This window comes from Aspergillus lucknowensis (genome assembly GCF_044049455.1).
Source record: "Aspergillus lucknowensis strain CBS 449.75 chromosome Unknown BJX67scaffold_87, whole genome shotgun sequence".
NCBI classification, from domain to species: domain Eukaryota; kingdom Fungi; phylum Ascomycota; class Eurotiomycetes; order Eurotiales; family Aspergillaceae; genus Aspergillus; species Aspergillus lucknowensis.
The window spans coordinates 52,648-72,023 of record NW_027263631.1 but is presented as its reverse complement, the minus strand read 5'-3'; the positions used below and the strand labels follow the sequence as shown (position 1 = coordinate 72,023).

Sequence of the window (19,376 nt, the reverse complement as noted above, 5' to 3'; positions counted from 1 at the left end):
AATTGCAATACTCAGGGCCATAAAAGAACTAGATGTCCCGTACCTTTAGATACCTAATTTTAATTAATATCGGCGTTGGTTGGTGGTTGAGAATCGCTTCAAGTTCTAAAAGCGCGTTGAAAATCGAGGCGGTTGGCCACTCGGTGGGGTTGGCCGTTCGGTGGGGAAATACGTTATAACACGTGATAAGGCTAATATGATTGGCTTAATCTTCGATACAGAACTATGAGGATATGTGGCGCACACTATTATCATATTTCTTCCAGCGCTATGGCCTGAAACTTTATTTCCGGCGTGGTGAAAGGAGTGCACTGATAAGTTTTCCTTCAACTCGACAGTCAGTTGTGATGTGGAAGGTATCGGCCTCGTCACGCCCAGTATACAGTAGAAGTCCGCCATCCAGGCAGCCACCGTAGTTCGTCCAGTCGGGGCCGGGAACGGTTGTCTGGAAGGTACTCAAAGAGGCTTTGAAATTGTCATTCTGAATAATTAGCAACTGAAGGGCGACTCACATATGCATGTCCGACGCCATGATTGGGGTAGGTGATGGTGTCTACTCTTCAAAAGGATGGCCCTCGTTCTCATTGATGAACAACGAGTTGGTTCCCATGGTGCTGTACCAGAGAGTATAAATGTTAGATCACAGGAATCGGGGGCGAAAGAGTCAAACCACGCGCAGAATGTTCGCCGATCCCCGAGGGCGGCAAGGACTCTCTGGAGCCGTCGTGATTTCAAGATTTCTCCTTCGAACAAACCAGTGATTGTGCCCCCTGTGTTAGCGGCTGCTGCAATAGCGCCTCCGCCAAGTACCATTACGCTGGAAGGTAACAAAGTAAGAATGGCAACCTGGAAGAAAGGCTTGGCGATAAAATGGCGAAAGGTGTGGTTAGTGGTTAGGGAACTAGTCGACAATCCGAGAACAGTAACTCGAATCTTCAACATCATGTAGATAGTGCCGGCAGGACTGGGATTCGATACGGATGTAGAGCTTAGGATAGGGAGTCGTTAGTCATTTATAGTCCATTACACAGATGTTTGAACGTTGGAAGGCTCCTCTTCCGGTCAATTCATTTTGAGCCTAAGCTAGCAAGTTATATACCACAGCGCATATCCATGTACGCATTGGATGTATGCGTTGGGAGCAGAAAATGAAGTGGAAATAAAGTTGGTTGGGCAGCTGAGCGAACTCACTGCAGCCCAATATGGCCCTGGAACCGAATATCGCCATTTAGAATCATACATGCCCTTGGATAGCTTAAAAATTGGCTCGGCCACTTCTCAAATGCAGCAATATTTCCCGCTACCGTGCAATCCTATTGCTAACTTTCATCCGCTAATCCCCGAGGCAAGTCAATCCCTTCGAGAGAACACCATGTTTAAATCCCCAGAGTAAAACACAAAATTGTCCTTGGCATTGTTCAGGAATTGAGATCCATCCTCCCCTGGAGCGAACCTTATATCAAACTCTGTAATAAGGCGAGCGACGGTCGTGCGCAGGTTCATCAAGGCCACCGGTCGCCCAATGCAGTTGAAGGGACCTTAGGTAATTCCTACGTTAGATGTAAACAGCTCTCCGAAGAGTTGCACATACCAATGCTAAAAGGCGCGAAAGCTGTCTTATCCCTGATCAGCTCGGGCCATTTATACCATCGTTCGGGGATAAACTCTTCAGGCCTCGCATAAACCGAGTCCACTATGTCAATTGTCAGCTTCACCCGCGGTGAGTCGCAGGGGCCCCAAACACCTACACCGTCCTAAGGCGTATTCTGGGCAATACACATGGGTTTCCCCTGGAATATGGACTCCATCAACAACAATCCCCTCCTGAGGGGTCTTGCGCTGCAAACCGCTTGGGACTACTGGGTATAGTCGGAGAGCTTCATTAATGACCCCGTTTAAGTGGTCCAGATGGGCAATCTTCGAGTGTAGGAACTCGTTGTTCGGATCCTCCTTGTCCACAAACGGCGCCAACTCAGCGCGCAGCTTCTCAATCTCTTCAGGGTGACGCAGAAGCTCGTAGAAAATGGTCGACAGTGTTCCAGACGTGGTGTCACTGGGTTGTTCTTGTCAAAACTAATCCTTCAAGACCGTTGATACAAGTGAGACGGTGGTTACAGTACCTCCCAGCAACAACGATCAGTCGTGTATCGGCATAAAGTAAGTTCTTCTCCTCTGCGGTGATTTCGGAGATGCTCCTGTCCCCCAAAGACGCACAAAACGACGAGCTGATATCCGGAACCTCGGCCTTTTCCTATAGCACAATTCAGCGAAAAGACCCGTGATGAATCAATATGGTTATGACTGACCTTGAGCCTCTCCATTAGCATCTCACCGCAATAGTCTAGGAATTCCCAAAATCCCCCCGACAATCCCGGGATCGCTGCTATCAGTATGAAAGCCCATGCTGGAAGGTACAGTCCGATGAAATCCAAAGAAGAGTTCAGTAAACGGATAATTGAATGCTCCTCTTTCCGCTCCAGGCTCCCAAATCCTCGCCCAAATGACAGGTCACCCATCACATCGAATGAGTACAGGTTGAACCACTTCTTGACATTGATGGGCTGGTCACTCATTTCGGTGAAACGATCGACCAACTTCTGGCGGTACCCCCGGATACGCTGTTCATACCCACGTAGCAACTTATCGCTGAAGGCGCCGCTCCAGACTCGGCGCCGGGCATGGTGCTGCTCTGGGTCACGCATCAACTGCAGAGACGAGGATGGCCAGGATAAGTCGTAATAGATTCCTTTGATGCAACGGGATTTGGACCCGTAAACAACCTCTATCGCATGCGGGTGCATCACAGACAGATCGGAAGAGCCTATGCGGACGAATGGACCGTATTTGCGGTGCAGTTCAAGCAGCTTGATATGTAGGTTATTATTCTTGAGCTGTGTCGACATCCAGGCCGACGAGATACGGGCGCTAAACGGACCAGGGAACTTGTGCAAAGGGTGCAAAAAGATACGATACACAAGGAGACTGGAGTACAGACCCAGCAGATAGGAACCCATCAACCTGCAAACGGTGGTCAAAGCAATGGTCCATGCAATATCTCGGGCGTACGATAGAGCGGCAGTTGCCGCAATAATGGTACCAAAGAAGACCTTGATATATAGCACTCCATAGAGATGGTGCTCCCCTCTCTTGAAATAGGCGACATGCGAGAAGACACCGGCTAAGCCGGTGCTGATGTACGTTGAGAGGAGGACCATCTTACAGCTCTGTGGGTTTCGGTCCGATAGTATGTCGCTGCTGTCGCTCGGTGCGTCCTGGCGAGACTTTACGGAGATGGAGTTTGCAAGCAGATACGAACACGCAGTCGAGACAATGATGACACCACCCCTAAAGTGGGTGATCGTCGACGGAATGAGATTTGTGGAGGCTCCCACCTTCCTTTTCGAACTTGAAGCCAGTGGCCATCCAGACCGTGTCAAATAATATCTGGGAGACAGGAGCTCTCCCTCAACGTCGTCGTGCATCGGGTGACCCCCATTTCGGGAAATTGGGCCGCTGGGGCCATTAGGGATTGGGGGACAGCCTGGCGATTAATATGGGAAAACGATCTTATAGGGCAGTCCCGCACCCGATGCCTGAAGGTCCAGTTCCAGCGGGAGGCTCACAGGATTGAACCCCTCGCAAATCCGACATTGGGAGAGCGAATCCTTGCGGAGCTGTTATCCACGCCAGACCATTTTTGGAGACCCCGGCAGATATGGTAATCAGTCACCCAAAATTACCAACGAGCGAGACAATCCCCGTGGATCGCGAAGTCCAGCTCCGAGAAACTGTCCCCGGATTGCCAAACCCTCAGCGAAATTTAGCTTGGACTGAAGGTGTTTGGGGACCAAGAGGAATCCACACACTGCCGGTCCATGATTGTTCTTTCCACTGTGTTTCCTTGCACCCATATCAAGAACAACTGCCATAGGAGACCTGATGTTCCCAATTCTCCGCCCAAGACCGTCCTATGGACACCTACTTTTTCTCCGGCGCCATCCTGCCTCGAGAGCTAAGCTGTCGTTACTCTTTTTGCCGGAGCAAGGATTAGTCCCTCATTCAATCGCCAAACCCCGAGCCATCCACACAGGGCCAAGAATCGTATCAATCAAGATGTCCAACAAACCAAAAGTCAACCTATCCGAGTTCATCGCTCCCTCTTTACCAGGCCGGGTGTATGAATTTTGGTTCCAGCATGTCTCAGATGAACGTAATTTAACGCTCCCTACCCCAGAAGTGTTCAAGCCCTGGTTTACTAAGGACGCGGCCTTTGATTTCGAATGCGCGTAAGGCATCCAATTCCCCCTTTGGGGGTGGTACATGAGGCTGACACAGAACAGAGCTCAATTTAAACCCATCCTGGCTGCGATTCATCAGGCACACCCAGAGCCACAAACACAAGCCCAGGCTAAATCTCAAGCCAAGGAAATTCTAGACCTCATCAAGCCCAACTCTGGGGTGGATTGGCTTGGGTTAATCATTTTACTCGATCAACTTCCTCGTAACTGTTACCGAGGCGCAGAATCAGCGATCGTCTTCAGATATTTTGACCCCATCGCCCGTGTCATCGCCATTCGTGCCGTTGAAAAGGACATTCCCTCTTCGAGCCCTGAGATACGGTACCGCCTTACATTGCGGCACTGGTTCTATCTCCCTTTCATGCATTCAGAGAATGTTGGTGACCAAGAACTCGCACTGGAGAAGTACCGTGAGATGGACGAGGATGTTCGTCGCCTCTTAGATGAACCCCCAGCGAAAGGATTGAGTGAGAAGGAGGCCGCTTGCCGCGAAATCTTAGCAAGTAATAGGGAAGCAGTCGAAGGAATCTCCGCGCTAAACTCCAGGTTCCAAAAAGAGCATCAAGATATTGTCGTACAGTTCGGCAGGTTCCCGTATCGAAACAAGGCATTGAATAGAATATCAACACCCGAAGAGGAGAAATTCCTTCGAGAAAATAATATCTCGTTTGCCTGATTGTACATTAACTTAGATTCTGGGCGTTGCCGAATATCTTGATCCGACTAGAGGGACTAAAAATGGGCTCATCGATAGACAGATAGAAGACGCTGAACCCAGACTTTTAGTATGGCTTACTGAAACGGACCTTGCATATGTGAGTCTCTGTCAACGTATTCGGTACTTCATCCTCGATCAGAAGACATGCCCAATCAGAAATGGGGAACGAGGATCTAAGGCGACGGGCACTGTGAGAGGTGGGACCGGATCTCTGCTACTAAGTTGTGCCGGTCAAGTTGTATTCTCCAGTGTACACCCTACATCTGTAGAGCTACATCGTGTATAGATATAACTAGACTAAATATCCTCCCATGCCAAGTACCTATGGTCCTGTCGCTATGGTGACTGCCTCCTGAGTCGTTTACAAGCTCCATCGTAGGTATGTATAGACTCAGTGAAGCTGGGGTCCACCTGCACCTGGACACCTGCATCCCGAATGTCTAGATTGTCCTTTTTGGAAACGTAGACTCAGCGCCCGGGCGTTCCTGCCCGGGATTTGTGTCTTCAGTGCGTTTCCCCTTTTGCTCTGCTTGGATCCCCTCCCCACTCGTCTTCGGTCATTTATTCACTCGTCCATACCGAGGCACGCTCGTTAATCAACCGATCAGCTGAAGTCACTCGCTTACTTCTATCCATACTACGAATAGTACTACTCCTAAACCAAATATCAAAACACCCCAGACTACCGCGAATCCATCGATAACAATCACCAAACCAACATGAAACCCACTGTGCTATCTACCTGTCTCCCTCTTCTCATTCTCAGCACGTCTGTGTCCGCCCGCACCGACCTCATCGACCGCACCCCTCCCGCAACCACATGCCAACAGCATGAAGGCCCAGTGACCTGGTCTGTCCCCGGTGGCGGTGATGGCCATGTACCCCAAAGTCCCGACAAACCGGCCAGTACTTCGCACACCGGGACGGCGACGTACGAGCCCTGTTATTTTAATGGGCATGACCCTGGTTCTGCGGCTATCACGGTGACTGCAAGGGCTACTGCAGTCGCAGCAACGGAGGAAACTGATACCTCGAGTGCGGACGCGGACACAGACTCAGTGTCGGTTTATCCTAGCCGTTCTGGTGCTTCTCTTGACTGGGGGAGTATAACGATTTCGTCGACAGCGATCCCGGGAGAGGTTACAAGTGAGCATGGGCCTGGGAGTACTGTTGGGACGAGTGGGAACGCGGCTTCGAGGGTAACACCGTCATCAGTATTGCATTCGCCGACAAGTAACTTGGGGAACGCGACGTATACTGGCGGTGGGAACGCGGTGGGAATGTTGGGGTGCAATGCTGGATTTGGGGCTGTTGGTTTGTTGGCCGCTTTGATGCTGTAATTTCTCCGGTTCGGAGGGTTACTATTGGGGAAAAATCGATATCTCCTTACCTGAAGCAGGAGTCTTGAGTAGGTAATGGCGTGTAGTAATATTGTTCTAGAGGATCATTCTAGTTACGCTCATGGACCGGCCTGGAGTGGTTTTACATTACAAGCCCAGTGCCTGTGAAATCCAGGTATTCGCTGTCCTTCCTAATGTCGATATGTCAGTGAAAATTACTATGTTCCTAGAGCTAGCTACTGCCTGCACGAGGATAGTATACAATAGCCTTGTTATATGGGCCACCCGGTTCTTCTCGAGATATTCGGGGTATAGTATTGGCCAGATATTTGCGGGATTGGGTTATATTTAGCGTTGAATAAGGTATCCTTACAATTGCTCAGGGCTATGCGGGCCCTTTCTGGTTCGGGCTGGGTAAGTATAGCATTATTTCTGAAACTTCAAAGATACTGAGCTTATAGGGCCAAGCGGCTATGAAGAGACAGTCGCATTCAAGAGAGCGCTGTGCTAAGCCGCGATGGGAACCCATGGAGGACATCCATTCTAACCCTAACAATCTGGACTCCGCCGCGAGCCTGCAGTAAGCGCCGACTGAATTCTCCAGATAACCTCCCGCCACCCAGAGATATCGAACCCGCTCAGTTGCCGAGGGTTTTCCTGAACCAGCAGCACGCAGATGGCGACAGGAGTGTCGCCCGAGGTCGACTGAAACGCCGGCGACCTTGTCAAGGGGCGTCGACTGAATTCCGGCCTATGGATTTCTTAGCTGTTTTTCCGACGTTCTGTTCTCTGTGAAGGGGGGTTCTGGAGGAGGTGGCTCCAAACTGCCTTTCCTCGAACGAGATTTGTCTGTCCTCCCGTGCTGGTTGTTCTCCAGCCTGACTCCGAGGCTTGGTGGGCACCGATCCTTCAACTGAGAAGCAGACAAGCTTAACACCGCAAAATGACTCACTGCCGAGGCGGCGTCTGAGAAGTCGGATGACGGAACCGCCGGTTTGCAACACGCATTGAAAACCGAGGCGTAAACAATCGAGAAGAGGATATATAAACGACCAGCCCCTTATTCTATCCTCAAATCAAACCCCACCATCACATTCAATCGCCCGCTCTCCACCGCGAAACCATCCATACAACCCCCTGAACAATGTCCAACGAAAGCCCCCTCCGCATCGGCCTCCTCCTCTTCCCAGGCTTCCAAGCCCTCGACGTCTTCGGCCCAATAGACTGCCTTAACATCCTCTCCCGAACACACCCGCTCACCCTCTCGATCCTCAGCCACACATTAGACCCCGTCTCCACGAAACCACCCCTCACGCCAACCGCCCTCGCTCAATCCGTTGTGCCAACACACACCTTCGCCAACGCCCCAGAGCTCGACGTCCTCCTCATCCCCGGCGGCCTGGGGATAAGGCTTCTCCACTCAGAGGCTATAACGTCGGCCGTAGACTTCATCAGATATGTCTATCCGAGCCTGAAGCATCTGATCACTGTGTGTACGGGTTCTGGGCTTGTTGCGCGTGCCGGCGTTCTGGATGGGCGGAGGGCGACGACGAATAAGAGGGCGTTTGTGGAGGTGACGGGGTGGAGGGGGGAGGTTGATTGGGTCGCTAGGGCGAGGTGGGTGGTTGATGGCAATATCTGGACGAGTTCCGGGGTGAGTGCGGGGATCGATGTGATGTTGGCGTGGATTGGGAATGTTTATGGCGAGGGGGTTGCGAAGGAGATTGCGGATATTATGGAGTACAGGCAGGTTGAGGATGGGGGGGATGATCCATTTGCGGAGTTGTATGGGTTGAGGTAGGCTGAGCTACATGGGGGAACCGGAAAAAACTGAGGATCAGGAACATCTTTGACATTTAGATATCACTCTATACCTATGCACCATGCAGCCCTATGCAAACGCACATATGCAAAAACGTCAGACGGGTATATATCATAACGCGTAACAGTGACTTCAATCACCAACCACCGCCGATCTTTCCCGCTAGCTCCACTACCCGCGTGGTGTCGTTTGGTGCGGTCGGTTTCCCAACGTCACTCTCGACTTCGCGGTACGTCGTGTAAGCGAGCTTCGAGAGCGGAATCTGTGTCATTCGGGACCAGTGCTGCATGGCTTCGTGGATTCTGTGTTCGTGACCTGCGACACAGTTTGGTAGCTGGACCCCGGACTCATCCCCTGACTCTGAGTCGGCAGAATAGTATGCCTCGTCCACACGCGCGAGCCATGAGCGCAGCTCATTTGGTGATGGCTTTGAAGTCCCAGAGGCTTCTACAGCGCCGTCCGCTGTGCTGATTTCTCGAGCATCTTCAATCCGTATCTGACCCCCTCCATTGGTGCAGCCGCCGGGGCATGCCATGACCTCCACATAGGCATAATCCACGCCCGCCCCAGGGGCAGCTCCGTTACGTGACATTGGTTGTCGTCGGCTTCCAACGGTAGGGCCAGTGGACGGCTTGAATCCTGGAAGCCGGGATGCTCGCGCAGGCTTAAGTTTCCGGACAAGGTTCTGAATATTCCTGAATCCGTAGTAACGGGCCGCTTTAAGGATCGGCTCACCACCGGGTGACACAAGGGTGTATTCCACAACATCCGAATTCCGCCCCCTTTGAGTGACAATTTCGCTACCCGGATTGCGGGCTTGGAAGGCTAAGAGAACGTGGAAAAGGTAACCTCCGGAGGATCCAGTTGCAGTTGTTTGTCGTAACGGAGAACTTCTAGAGAAAAGAAATGTATCGAGAGTCGGGTCGGGGAAGGGTGGGCGGAATGACTGGGGGACAGGTTTCATAGGCAATGTGGGAAGAGAAATGCCTCGAGACGAGGCCAAGCTAAGAAGCTCGCGTGAAGTGATAACACAATCGACATCACGAACAGGGGTGCTCGATTCGTTCGAGGAAGCATTATTCCACGAGGCATCGGTGAGCTCTTGTCGACTGGCTTCGAGCTTTTTGTCAAAGCACGGCATGATCGCCAGATGCCAAATCTGAGAAGGATGTACACCGAGCCTTTTGCTGATGGCAGTCTTCAAGAGGGTCCCGGCCAAAGCCTGGGGTGACTTGAGCCGGGATAGGTAAGGTAGAATGAATGGATGCGTCTTTTCAGCATAGCAGATCCAGCCTGGACACGCCGATGAAAGAATAGGGCGTTTGGGCGCTGAACTTCCGGAACTAGGCGTCAAGGACTCGCGAACTTCATCAGCCGTCAAGGTCAGCACGGCATCCCGCACAGCGTTGGTGTCAACGACCCAGTTGAAGCCGCTCCCATGCTTGCCTCCTGCTCTTAATCCTTGCGGCCCGCTGAGAAACTGATGGATTATATGATCCGCTTCCTTCTCAGAAATCCCATATGTGGCGGCCAAGCTTGCTCGCACTTGGGGGCTGACACTCGCAACAAATATCCGGCCACCGCCAACTACCTGGCCATCGTTTCCAAAAGTGGCCCCATTCTGATTACTAGCTTGCTGAATTTCGGGATACGCATCAAGGGTGCTGAGGACTTCCGCATGCGACTGCAGTGAGATTAGCACGGCTTCAGCGGACGTCACACAGCCGGAACAGGCGAGGCAATCTGTAAGGGAGATCTGCGCTGGAGGGAGGTTCTCGGGCTGAACCTTGTCTTCCGTTGTGACTTCGTAGGGGTTCTATTCCCAATCAACGTCCGATTTCTCTGGGGAAGGATGAAGAGCGATTCGGTGTAGACTCACCTCTGGGTCGGAAAGTTGTTTTTGCGGAAGAGTCTCAACGGGTTTAATGCAAGCGACACCCGGAGAGATGAAGTCATTCAAGTCGTCTGCGGAGAGGATTGCACTCATTATAGCAGCTCAAGGGTGTGGGATCTCTGAAGGCGTCGCGGGGATGCGCCCAATATTCGCTCCAGATCAATGGCTAGATGCAGGTATAACATGCACAATATATGAAGAACAGGGGCAAGCAAAGTATGATCAGGAGAGTATAAGCAAGGAACTCTGATACTGCCTGGGAGAGGGAGAGGCGCGTGGTTTGTCATCTGTGTGGCGTGGCGACGGGGCCTTTTTTTTTGGACAGAGCTCCGCGGGGTGACGATAAGAAATCGGCGACCACAGACTGGTTGGTTTCCCAGTGCCGAGATCGGGGGATGTTTTCACGTGATAATATACCAGAAGCAGGAACTGGACATTCCAACCCAGTTGGAGCTGGAGCCTGGAGGTGCCAGGTGCAGGTGCCCAGGTGCCCGCCCTGCCCAGGTGCCAGCTGATTCGCTCTTCGTCGAGGTGGCGTTTTTGGACAAAAACATCTTGGACGGAATCAAGAAAGCACTCGAGGAAATCAAGTTGGGCGTGCAGACTCAATCAAAGAAAATGGATCCCAGTCTTTGTCTGATGAAGAACAACCTCTGTTGGGTCTTCCCAGACAGTGCCTTCAAAGAATGACTGGGCGTCTGCCTCCTCGGAGGGGGTTTTTCAGCCGCAGATTTGGCCATCAACTCTCAACTCTTCTTCGTCTTCAAATGACTCACTCCATAAAAAGAAGTGGTTTGCATCGCACGACCATTGCTCTCTTTGAAGCGAAGTATCTTTGCACTCTCAACCAGAAATCCAACAAATACGATACTCTCAATACACACAATGCCAACCAACGCGGGTGCATCCAGCAACAGGAAGCAGACTTTAAAGGACGTCGCTCAGGAGACAGTTGAAGCAATCCCTCAAATCCTTACGCTGACAGGCGCTCCTGATACTGGGTATATATGCCTGCCCGATAGATATACCCCGTTGAGTTCGAGATTCTTTCCGGATCTTCGTGCTCAGGTCCAAGTTATCAATGGGGATTCATTCGATGTCGCCGTCAACCTCCACAATGCGCAGACAACCAACAATGGCCATACGAAACCCGTTTGCGTCCTGAACCTGGCTAGCGAAAGCACCAGGGGCGGGGGTTTCCTGAGCGGAGCCATGGCCCAGGAGGAGGCCCTCTGCTATCGAAGCACGCTCTATAAAACCCTCAAAAAACAATTCTACCCCCTGAGAATGCGGGAGGCGATCTATTCGCCAGTCGTTGTTATCTTTCGCGAAAATTACAACAATAATTATCGGATGATGGACTTGATACAGCCCCAGCTGCTTCCCATTGTCAGCGTTGTTAGTGTCGCTGCTATCAGAAGACCAAAGTTGGATGATCGCACGAATCCATCAACGTATGCGGATCCTGAAGACAGGCAATGGATGAAGGAGAAAATGCGGGTGACCCTCCGCGTTTGTGTGCATAACAAGCATCGTGACCTGGTCCTGGGGGCATTGGGATGTGGCGCTTTCGGAAACCCTCCTCACGAGGTAGCAGACTGCTGGGTCGAAGTTCTCGAAGAGCAAGAGTTCCGAGGATGGTTCAGCAACATTGTATTCGCTGTTATGAGCGGCAGAAGCCTCCAGGGATATGACAACTTCCAAGTTTTCCATTCAAAGTTGCATGGACTCAGAGTTTGACCTCTGGACAACTCACTACCGCCGCCAAAGCACTGGAGATCAGGGAGGACGGGAAATATCATACAATTTAGGGTTGGACAACAATCCGTGACCGAAACGCGAGCTTCTCGCTCTTCACTTCCTAATTCGCGCTGAGCGTCGTCTTCCCGCGCCCGTGTGTTCCTCCACATCTTCGGTCTTGACAGCCTGTTTGCTCTGTCGCTTCGCGCCCCGTTCGCCCGTACCTGGCTCTTGTTTCTTTGGAGCCTCTTGTTTCGGAGTTCCTTTCTTGGGGACCGCTCGCTTCCGCTTGACCTCGCGCTCGCTACTGCTTTCCTCCTCGTCCTTTATATCCCCTGCCACGGGGCCTGTCTTCTTCTGCACACCTGGAACCACAGCACTGGTTCGACCACCGACAGTGATGAACGTAATCTTCTCTCCGGTCGGCAGGGTACAAGACTTATTCTTCTTTCCTTTGGCCCATCGATGTTTGAACAGCCAATGCTCTGGGAATTTGTCGGAGTCCGCTAGAACTTCTATCGAGGTAGAGCAGACGTAATGAATAGCCGTGTGAAGTTCTTTGATTTGGGAGTCTGTTAAAGTGTTGCTGTATTGCTCTGGGTGTATTTTTGCATGATATAGAATCTCGTCTCTGGACACCAAGTCAGTTTCTCGATTGCAACGTAGTGCGTTTTGTTGAGTGAGCACCAACCCCATCCAATTCCCAATCCCACTGATATTAGCCTGATCAAGAAGAAGCGCCTTAATGGGAACCTTCTTTCGTTTCAGCTTCTCTGCCAACCAGGCCTCCGAAACAGTATCCTTATCTACAACAGGATCAGGCCCATTTTCTTTAAGGGGCGTGTGCTGCCGAATATCATCCGCTGGACAGTCGACCAACCGGATCCTGCCCAGTCTGCGGAAATCAACGAAGGCAGCCTCCGTTTTCGGGTCGCCGTCAGTTTCAAGGAGAAATTTCCAATACTTCGGCGGCCATTCCTTATCCCCCGGCTTGTCCGTCCGGTAATAGTACGTATCAGCATCTCGAATCTTGAGCCAGCCCGCCATCCCGAAATGCATAACAGCGTGCGGTGGCGACGACATGGTGATCCAGAAGTATTTCCCCTGCTGACCCGCACCGATGACTTTTTTGCCCTCCATTGCTTTTTGGAATTCGGCGGCAGTTGTGCCTACCTTGCCGTAGACAATGTCATCGTGTTGGGTGGAGACCTTGGTTAGGGTCTTGCCGACAAGGTGTTGACGGATGAAGTGCACTATGCGATAGATCTCCGATAGCTCAGGCATGGCGTTTAACCTGACCAGGGAGAGATGTAGGCAAACGGAGATGAGTGGAAAAAAGCTTTGAGGAGATGATCAAGAGCTGCACTCTGCTGTGGTCAACACAAACTCGAAACGCGTCAGGAAGGATACGAAGTCACGTGCTATAGAGAAACCGATGAGCACCGGAGTTCGATGACCTCAGATGGTTTTCTCCATGCTGGGTTTCCCACGATATGCCAACTTAGTGCCCCAAAAAGCGCGCCGGAACATCATACTGCACTTCAGGGATCCCCGTGCAACTACACAGGATCAGCTGTGTCTTCGATACCTCCTTCCCATCAAAACCGTACACCAGCTCCAAGCCCATCTCCAGTATCAGGCAATCTGGAGTGGTTTTGGGACACGGCGGCCAAGGCGGAGCGGAAAACCGAGAGTGCTGATGGTCGGAAGATGACACAAGCTTCTTCTACGGAGGCGCCGAAATTAAGCCCCCAGTTCTGCTTCAATGAACGGTTGCTCCGAGGTACGGCACAGACCTTTCCACTTCATTTTGCAGAGCTTGGACTCACCGGCGTATACGTACCTGAACAGACTTCCTAAGCCTTTCTCGATCTACGATAGACGACTCAATTACCCAGAACCTCAATGCCCTCTTCACGCCCGCCCTCGAGGGCTTCGACCCGTCTTCAACTGCAGCCCGTCAGATTGATTCAAAAGCAGGTCGCCAAATAGACCCCGCCGCTTGTCAAGGGTTCAAGGATAAAGTCTTGTTTCCGTCGTGGCAGACGAGGTCGGATGTGCTTACTTACTGTGCCGGGGTGGCTACGAGTCCGGACCCGGAAGATCCGGACCTTATACTTCGGCAGACGGAATCTGCGAAAGACCGGGAGCGTGTCGTCGATGAGCGGTTAGATCCGTACTCTGCTCGGTTCTTCCCTCGTGAAGCTCGGACGGAGTCTCTGGCGAATCTAGTGCGTAATCAGCGGACTGTTGAGGAGATCATACGCTCGCGGACTTGGGGGCTTGTTACGGAACGATGCGGCGATTCCGCCCGGGATTGGGAGGAGGCTCTCAACAGTTGGCGTGAAAGGACACAGCGATGATGGAGATTAATAGACCCAGGTGGGTCTCATGTTACAGCGGCAGTATATACTGATTGACAAACGGTATTACTGGTGCGTGTCCGTTTTGGATCAGATGTACATTAGCCCCTTCTCATTAATGATCATGTACTTTTATAGCGTCATGTGGCGTCCGGTTCAGAAGATAGTCCAGTGCTAAAACTAGGAAGAGATCATACGGCGTATCCCGAGGCTGTTGTGTGTCTGGCTAAAGATATTTGGTGCCACAGTTTTAGAACGTCGGGGCGGCTCTGCGCCGAGCTGGATGTGCATCTTCATTCAAGACATAATATCGCCGCCGCAATTGCGGATTCGTCGTCTTGTCCCCAAATATACTAGTAGTGAGGCGTCCACAAACATAGGCCGTCAATCCGTCTGTAGCGCATTGCCCCGGGAGTAGAAGGCTTTTCTTCTTGAACATTTTCTTGTCTGGCTAGATATATAAAACCTGGCGGGCTAAACCGTCGAAAAAGGCCTATTCTAGCACAAAAGCTCCAATATTGAGCAGATACGCACTGGGAACACTTGCCATATGCAAATACATTCGTCAACCGGTCGTAGATCGTAAATTAGTTTCATACCAGTGGATGGGCGGTTGAACTTGGACCTGGGTGGCTCGATTATGGCGTTGCACAGACGAAGATTATGCATCATGTAACCTGGGGTATTAAGAAGGCATATCATTACTTGTGCCTGATAAGATTATTTGGAGATGGCCTTCCCTTATGCATCTCATCGAGCATTGTATGATGCACCAAGATCGCTCCCTTGCGCAGCTTGCCAAACACAGCAGGTGTGGCGCAGAAGCAGTAACACTGGAGACACTACTAAGGCTGGATTGTACCGGGTATTTTGCAGCCCTGTCCATTGAGATTGTCTTCAATGATTGTCCTTGACCGGCATTCCATTGGCGTCGACCAAGGGTGTGGTTGCAAATAAATGCACGAAAGCGACGCCTGGATACCGCAATCATTAGGCTTGTCACAGACTTTTCCTCGAGGACCAAGGGCGAAACCTCCAGCGCAAGCATCAGCAGTCCAACAGGGGTGCTTGAAAAATTCTGGATGAGCCTCGTTGTCAATTATCGTCTCTGAATTGGGAACCTGTCGTCGCGTTGGCCGCAGAGCTGAGCTTATCGCTGCCTGACTGCTGGCGCTGCTGCTGCTGCTGCTGCGCAGCTCCTCGTTTCCGCTTTTCTTCCCCCGCGCACATCCAGCTCCATTTGCCCTTCTCTCGAACAAAACTCCGCCGACAATTCTGCAACGCCCACTATGCCGCAGCAATTGGGTTCGAAGGATGCCTCCCTGTTCCGGCAGGTGGTCCGCCACTATGAGAACAAGCAGTACAAGAAGGGTGAGTTCCGGAATCAAATTGACCACGCTGGTGGATGCCGTAGATCTCCCATGCGGTCGGACGCAAAAGGCTGACTGTCACACGTTTTTCTTGTTCTTTCTTTCGGGAAATCACAGGCATCAAAACAGCTGAACAAATCCTTCGAAAAACTCCAAACCATGGCGATACGTTAGCGATGAAGGCTCTGATCATGAGCAACCAAGGACAACAGGAGGAGGCCTTCGCTTTGGCCAAGGAAGCGCTGAAGAACGATATGAGGTCGCATATCTGCTGGCATGTGTACGGCTTGCTCTATCGGGCGGAGAAGAACTACGAGGAGGCTATCAAGGCGTACCGATTTGCATTGAGGATCGAGCCGGAATCTCAGCCCATCCAGCGTGATCTCGCCCTGCTCCAGATGCAAATGCGTGATTACCAGGGGTATATACAAAGCAGAACCGCTATGCTGCAGGCCCGACCAGCCTTTCGACAGAATTGGACTGCCCTCGCTATCGCACACCATCTTTCGGGGGATCTAGAGGAGGCTGAAAAGGTGCTGACGACCTATGAAGAGACATTGAAGACGCCGCCACCGCTCTCAGATATGGAACATTCGGAAGCCACATTGTACAAGAATATGGTCATCGCCGAATCAGGAGAGCTTGAGAAGGCGCTGGAACACCTAGAGTCTGTGGGTCACCGCATCTCCGACGTGCTCGCCGTGATGGAAATGAAAGCGGACTACCTTCTTCGCCTTGGCAGGAAGAAGGAAGCAACCGCAGCGTATACGGCCCTCCTGGAACGCAACTCGGAGAATTCCCTCTACTACGACGGTCTGATCAGAGCCAACGATATCCCCGGCGACAACCATAAAGCTCTGAAAACTTTGTATGATTCTTGGGCGGAAAAGCATCCGCGAGGCGATGCTCCTCGGAGAATCCCGCTAGACTTTCTAGAAGGGGAAGATTTTAAGCAGGCTGCCGATGCGTATCTGCGGCGGATGCTGAAGAAAGGTGCCCCGTCACTCTTCGCGAACATCAAACTCCTTTACACCAACTCTCGTAAGCGTGATACCGTACAGGGACTAGTGGAAGCCTATGTTTCAGCGCCTCAGCCCAATGGTTCAGCCGATGGCTCTGCCGCTAAGGACAATACCGACTTCCTCTCGTCCGCATATTATTTCCTTGCCCAACACTACAATTACCACCTCAGTCGTGACCTGTCAAAGGCTCTCCAGAACGTGGAGAAGGCCATTGAGCTCTCCCCCAAGGCTGTTGAGTACCAGATGACCAAGGCTAGGATATGGAAGCACTATGGAAATTTTGAGAAGGCGGCAGAAGAGATGGAGAAAGCTAGGAAAATGGACGAAAAGGACCGCTATATCAATTCCAAGGCCGCCAAGTATCAGCTCCGCAATAACGAGAATGACAAGGCGCTTGATAACATGAGCAAATTCACCCGAAACGAGACAGTTGGCGGTGCTCTGGGTGACCTCCACGAAATGCAATGTGTGTGGTATTTGACGGAGGACGGCGAGGCGTATCTGCGGCAGCGCAAGCTCGGGCTTGCCCTCAAGCGCTTCCATGCCGTTTTCAATATCTTTGACGTGTGGCAAGAAGATCAGTTTGATTTCCACAGCTTCTCCCTACGGAAAGGCATGATCCGAGCCTATGTTGATATGGTCCGCTGGGAAGATCGCCTGCGCGAGCACCCCTTCTACGCTCGGATCGCAATCTCTGCCATTAAGGCCTATTTGCTTCTCCACGCTCAACCAGACCTGGCTTACGGACCCATCCCTGGTGTCAATGGTAGCAATGAGGCCGACGAGGCGGAACGTAAGAAGGCTTTGAAGAAAGCGAAGAAGGAGCAGCAACGACTAGAGAAGGCGGAGGCGGAGAAAAGGGAGGCTATTAGGAAGGCCGCTGCAAACCCTAAGAGTACAGACGGAGAGGTCAAGAAGGAAGACCCTGATCCTCTCGGAAACAAGCTTGTCCAGACGCAAAAACCGCTCGAGGAGGCGTTGAAATTCCTTACGCCATTGTTGGAATATTGCCCCGAGAATATAGAAGCCCAATGTCTTGGGTTCGAGGTGTACCTTCGCAGGGGTACGTTACATTTGTCCGTACGCACTTTGCGATTATCGCTGACCAATCGCCCTTTCTAGGCAAATTCGCACTTGCTCTTAAGTGTCTTTCAGCGGCCCATTCCATCGATGCATCAAACCCTGCTCTCCATGTCCAACTTCTCCGATTCCGTCAAGCTTTGACTCAGCTCGTCGAGCCTCTTCCGCCCCAGGTTGCGGAGGTTGTCGACGCGGAATTTGAGGATCTTCTCCCGAAATCGCTGAAGCTCGACGAATGGAACGCTTCCTTCATTGCAGCATACAGCGACAGTATTCCCCACCGGCACGCATACCTTGCCTGCCAGCAACTTTTGGCCCCTGAGTCAAAATCAGAAAACGAAACGGAGCTTAATTCAACTCTAGATGCGGAAATTGTGTCACTTGAGGCCGCGCTTGCTGGTCTAGACTTACTGGGCGAATGGGGAAGCAGCCAGGCCGCGAAGATGGCATACGCGCAGAAAGCCAGCAGCAAATGGCCCGAGTCGACCTTATTCAGACTCGATTAGCGGAGAATCTTGACTCCTTCTCTGTTGGTGTCTGAAAGTTATGGCAAGTAATGTTGGTTTCAAGCGTTCTCACAGCGAGACCTATAGAAGCAAGAGTCGATATCGAATATCTCCACCAAAAACGAAGCAAAAGAGACCGTGTATGAGTATGTTTGGCGTGGAGCCTTTGCAGGCTCGAGAAAGGGAATGCAAGTCGGGCATGTTTCGTTTTACGAACCAAACTTGGAGTATATAGTATAGCGAAAATATCATGAGGAAAGTGACGCATTTAAGTTGAAAATGTCTCTCCCGAGAGTCAAGGAGAAGGCTGGCCTTGAGGGTTAAGGATGCTTCGATTCGATACCAAGCCCTGGCGAAAGGCAATGGGACAAGGGTGGGTCTCGACTTTCGATTCTCATTTCGAAGCAGAATGGAGGCCCCGTCAAGAAATCATCCTGGATGATGAAAGCTGGGGGCGACAGTCTTCGCCCGACCTGTCCTGATTCGTCGCAAGGGACTGGACTTGTGGTGCTGAACGCAGTAACTAGTTACCTAAAGTGGTTACGTCACCATGATGCAGCCCAAACAACAATCTTATCCATCCAGGAACTTCCTCCCACTTCCACACTCGCCTGCGAAGAAAACACGCCGTTTGACGTCGGGAGAATCAAAGGCCAGACCCAACCACCATCAGCCCTGGTTTCGTCCTTCGGTCCTTTGGAGCTTTTGACGAAGCCCTGATCGCAACAGGTTCCCACTCGTCAGAGCTGCGTTGAGCTCCCTTGCTCCACCAACCCTGGGGAGCTGCCAGGGGATCGCTCAATTGAGCAGGTTCATGGCAGCTCATATCCTAGCTAGGAATACAGACATGTGAATCAAAGCAAAATGGAGACTTTGAAGTTTGATATCCCATTAATGGTGTCTGGAGAGTTTAGTGGATTGATCTGCTCAACGCTGATCCCGCCACCTGCACACCATCCTCCGGCCAAGGCCTCGAGATGATCTCATGCTTGACTGTGATACTTCTCGATCTTCGTTTCCCACAGTCGCTACACTCACAACGACACGGTGACGTAGTTTTTGGATGGCTGACAGGAACTTTCCACGGTTTGGCTATAAGATTTCCTGGCTCCATTTTCTCCTTTGCAATCCTTTTTATCAAGGCAATTTCTCCTGCATTCCAACTTCAACAACATTCCAGTGATACCCCAGCTACGCCATCCCTTTCCTCGCCAGGTTGTTTG

General features: G+C 51.6%; 9 protein-coding genes across 9 annotated transcripts; 6 read left to right on the top strand and 3 right to left on the bottom strand.

Annotated features, from left to right (window-relative positions):
- Positions 1 to 1,061: 1,061 nt before the first annotated feature.
- BJX67DRAFT_368147 (cytochrome P450) lies at positions 1,062 to 3,636 on the bottom strand. The gene is made up of 5 exons (XM_071030606.1): positions 2,307 to 3,636; positions 2,121 to 2,251; positions 1,749 to 2,053; positions 1,592 to 1,693; positions 1,062 to 1,538 (listed from the first exon to the last, which is right to left on the bottom strand). Exons 1-5 carry the CDS (start codon positions 3,480 to 3,482, stop codon positions 1,351 to 1,353), a joined length of 1,902 nt encoding a protein of 633 aa, XP_070880636.1. The 5' UTR covers positions 3,483 to 3,636; the 3' UTR covers positions 1,062 to 1,350.
- Positions 3,637 to 4,113: 477 nt separating this feature from the next.
- On the top strand, positions 4,114 to 4,974 carry BJX67DRAFT_375870 (DUF924 family protein; the record flags this gene model as incomplete). The annotated part of the gene is made up of 2 exons (XM_071031762.1): positions 4,114 to 4,286; positions 4,341 to 4,974. The coding sequence occupies 2 exons, from the start codon at positions 4,114 to 4,116 to the stop codon at positions 4,972 to 4,974; spliced, it is 807 nt and encodes a 268-aa protein (XP_070880635.1).
- Positions 4,975 to 5,735: 761 nt separating this feature from the next.
- BJX67DRAFT_386377 (putative cell surface protein) lies at positions 5,736 to 6,356 on the top strand (the record flags this gene model as incomplete). The annotated part of the gene is made up of 1 exon (XM_071034054.1): positions 5,736 to 6,356. One exon carries the CDS (start codon positions 5,736 to 5,738, stop codon positions 6,354 to 6,356), a length of 621 nt encoding a protein of 206 aa, XP_070880634.1.
- Positions 6,357 to 7,197: 841 nt separating this feature from the next.
- Positions 7,198 to 8,236, top strand: BJX67DRAFT_329130 (DJ-1/PfpI family protein). Its single transcript, XM_071027472.1, has one exon. It carries the CDS (start codon positions 7,501 to 7,503, stop codon positions 8,155 to 8,157), a length of 657 nt encoding a protein of 218 aa, XP_070880633.1. The 5' UTR covers positions 7,198 to 7,500; the 3' UTR covers positions 8,158 to 8,236.
- Positions 8,236 to 10,403, bottom strand: nar1 (iron-sulfur cluster assembly protein NAR1). The gene is made up of 2 exons (XM_071027471.1): positions 10,058 to 10,403; positions 8,236 to 9,994 (listed from the first exon to the last, which is right to left on the bottom strand). The coding sequence occupies exons 1-2, from the start codon at positions 10,163 to 10,165 to the stop codon at positions 8,315 to 8,317; spliced, it is 1,788 nt and encodes a 595-aa protein (XP_070880632.1). The 5' UTR covers positions 10,166 to 10,403; the 3' UTR covers positions 8,236 to 8,314.
- A 1-nt stretch (position 10,404) lies between these two features.
- On the top strand, positions 10,405 to 11,869 carry BJX67DRAFT_329083 (uncharacterized protein). The gene has a single exon (XM_071027470.1). It carries the CDS (start codon positions 10,958 to 10,960, stop codon positions 11,810 to 11,812), a length of 855 nt encoding a protein of 284 aa, XP_070880631.1. The 5' UTR covers positions 10,405 to 10,957; the 3' UTR covers positions 11,813 to 11,869.
- A 57-nt stretch (positions 11,870 to 11,926) lies between these two features.
- BJX67DRAFT_375866 (putative formamidopyrimidine-DNA glycosylase) lies at positions 11,927 to 13,096 on the bottom strand (the record flags this gene model as incomplete). Its single annotated transcript, XM_071031761.1, has 2 exons — positions 11,927 to 12,443; positions 12,504 to 13,096. The coding sequence occupies 2 exons, from the start codon at positions 13,094 to 13,096 to the stop codon at positions 11,927 to 11,929; spliced, it is 1,110 nt and encodes a 369-aa protein (XP_070880630.1).
- Positions 13,097 to 13,522: 426 nt separating this feature from the next.
- BJX67DRAFT_375865 (MIX23 family protein) lies at positions 13,523 to 14,175 on the top strand (the record flags this gene model as incomplete). Its single annotated transcript, XM_071031760.1, has 2 exons — positions 13,523 to 13,595; positions 13,664 to 14,175. The coding sequence occupies 2 exons, from the start codon at positions 13,523 to 13,525 to the stop codon at positions 14,173 to 14,175; spliced, it is 585 nt and encodes a 194-aa protein (XP_070880629.1).
- Positions 14,176 to 15,171: 996 nt separating this feature from the next.
- Positions 15,172 to 18,316, top strand: BJX67DRAFT_329203 (peptide alpha-N-acetyltransferase complex A subunit NAT1). Its single transcript, XM_071027474.1, has 3 exons — positions 15,172 to 15,546; positions 15,663 to 17,630; positions 17,690 to 18,316. Exons 1-3 carry the CDS (start codon positions 15,465 to 15,467, stop codon positions 18,151 to 18,153), a joined length of 2,514 nt encoding a protein of 837 aa, XP_070880628.1. The 5' UTR covers positions 15,172 to 15,464; the 3' UTR covers positions 18,154 to 18,316.
- Positions 18,317 to 19,376: the final 1,060 nt, after the last annotated feature.

What these genes read in the sequence shown, in the direction of transcription:
- BJX67DRAFT_329083 (XM_071027470.1), top strand. Translation starts at nt 10,958, where the DNA reads ATGCCAACCAACGCGGGTGCATCCAGCAACAGGAAGCAGACTTTAAAG.
- BJX67DRAFT_329130 (XM_071027472.1), top strand. Translation starts at nt 7,501, where the DNA reads ATGTCCAACGAAAGCCCCCTCCGCATCGGCCTCCTCCTCTTCCCAGGC.
- BJX67DRAFT_368147 (XM_071030606.1), bottom strand. Translation starts at nt 3,482, where the DNA reads ATGCACGACGACGTTGAGGGAGAGCTCCTGTCTCCCAGATATTATTTG. An exon ending in TGCTAATGGAGAGGCTCAAG is followed by an intron (nt 2,252 to 2,306) that starts GTCAGTCATAAC and finishes ATTGTGCTATAG; the next exon opens with GAAAAGGCCGAGGTTCCGGA. An exon ending in CTGATCGTTGTTGCTGGGAG is followed by an intron (nt 2,054 to 2,120) that starts GTACTGTAACCA and finishes AGAACAACCCAG; the next exon opens with TGACACCACGTCTGGAACAC.
- nar1 (XM_071027471.1), bottom strand. Translation starts at nt 10,165, where the DNA reads ATGAGTGCAATCCTCTCCGCAGACGACTTGAATGACTTCATCTCTCCG. An exon ending in AACAACTTTCCGACCCAGAG is followed by an intron (nt 9,995 to 10,057) that starts GTGAGTCTACAC and finishes GATTGGGAATAG; the next exon opens with AACCCCTACGAAGTCACAAC.
- BJX67DRAFT_329203 (XM_071027474.1), top strand. Translation starts at nt 15,465, where the DNA reads ATGCCGCAGCAATTGGGTTCGAAGGATGCCTCCCTGTTCCGGCAGGTG. An exon ending in GAACAAGCAGTACAAGAAGG is followed by an intron (nt 15,547 to 15,662) that starts GTGAGTTCCGGA and finishes GGGAAATCACAG; the next exon opens with GCATCAAAACAGCTGAACAA. An exon ending in CGAGGTGTACCTTCGCAGGG is followed by an intron (nt 17,631 to 17,689) that starts GTACGTTACATT and finishes CGCCCTTTCTAG; the next exon opens with GCAAATTCGCACTTGCTCTT.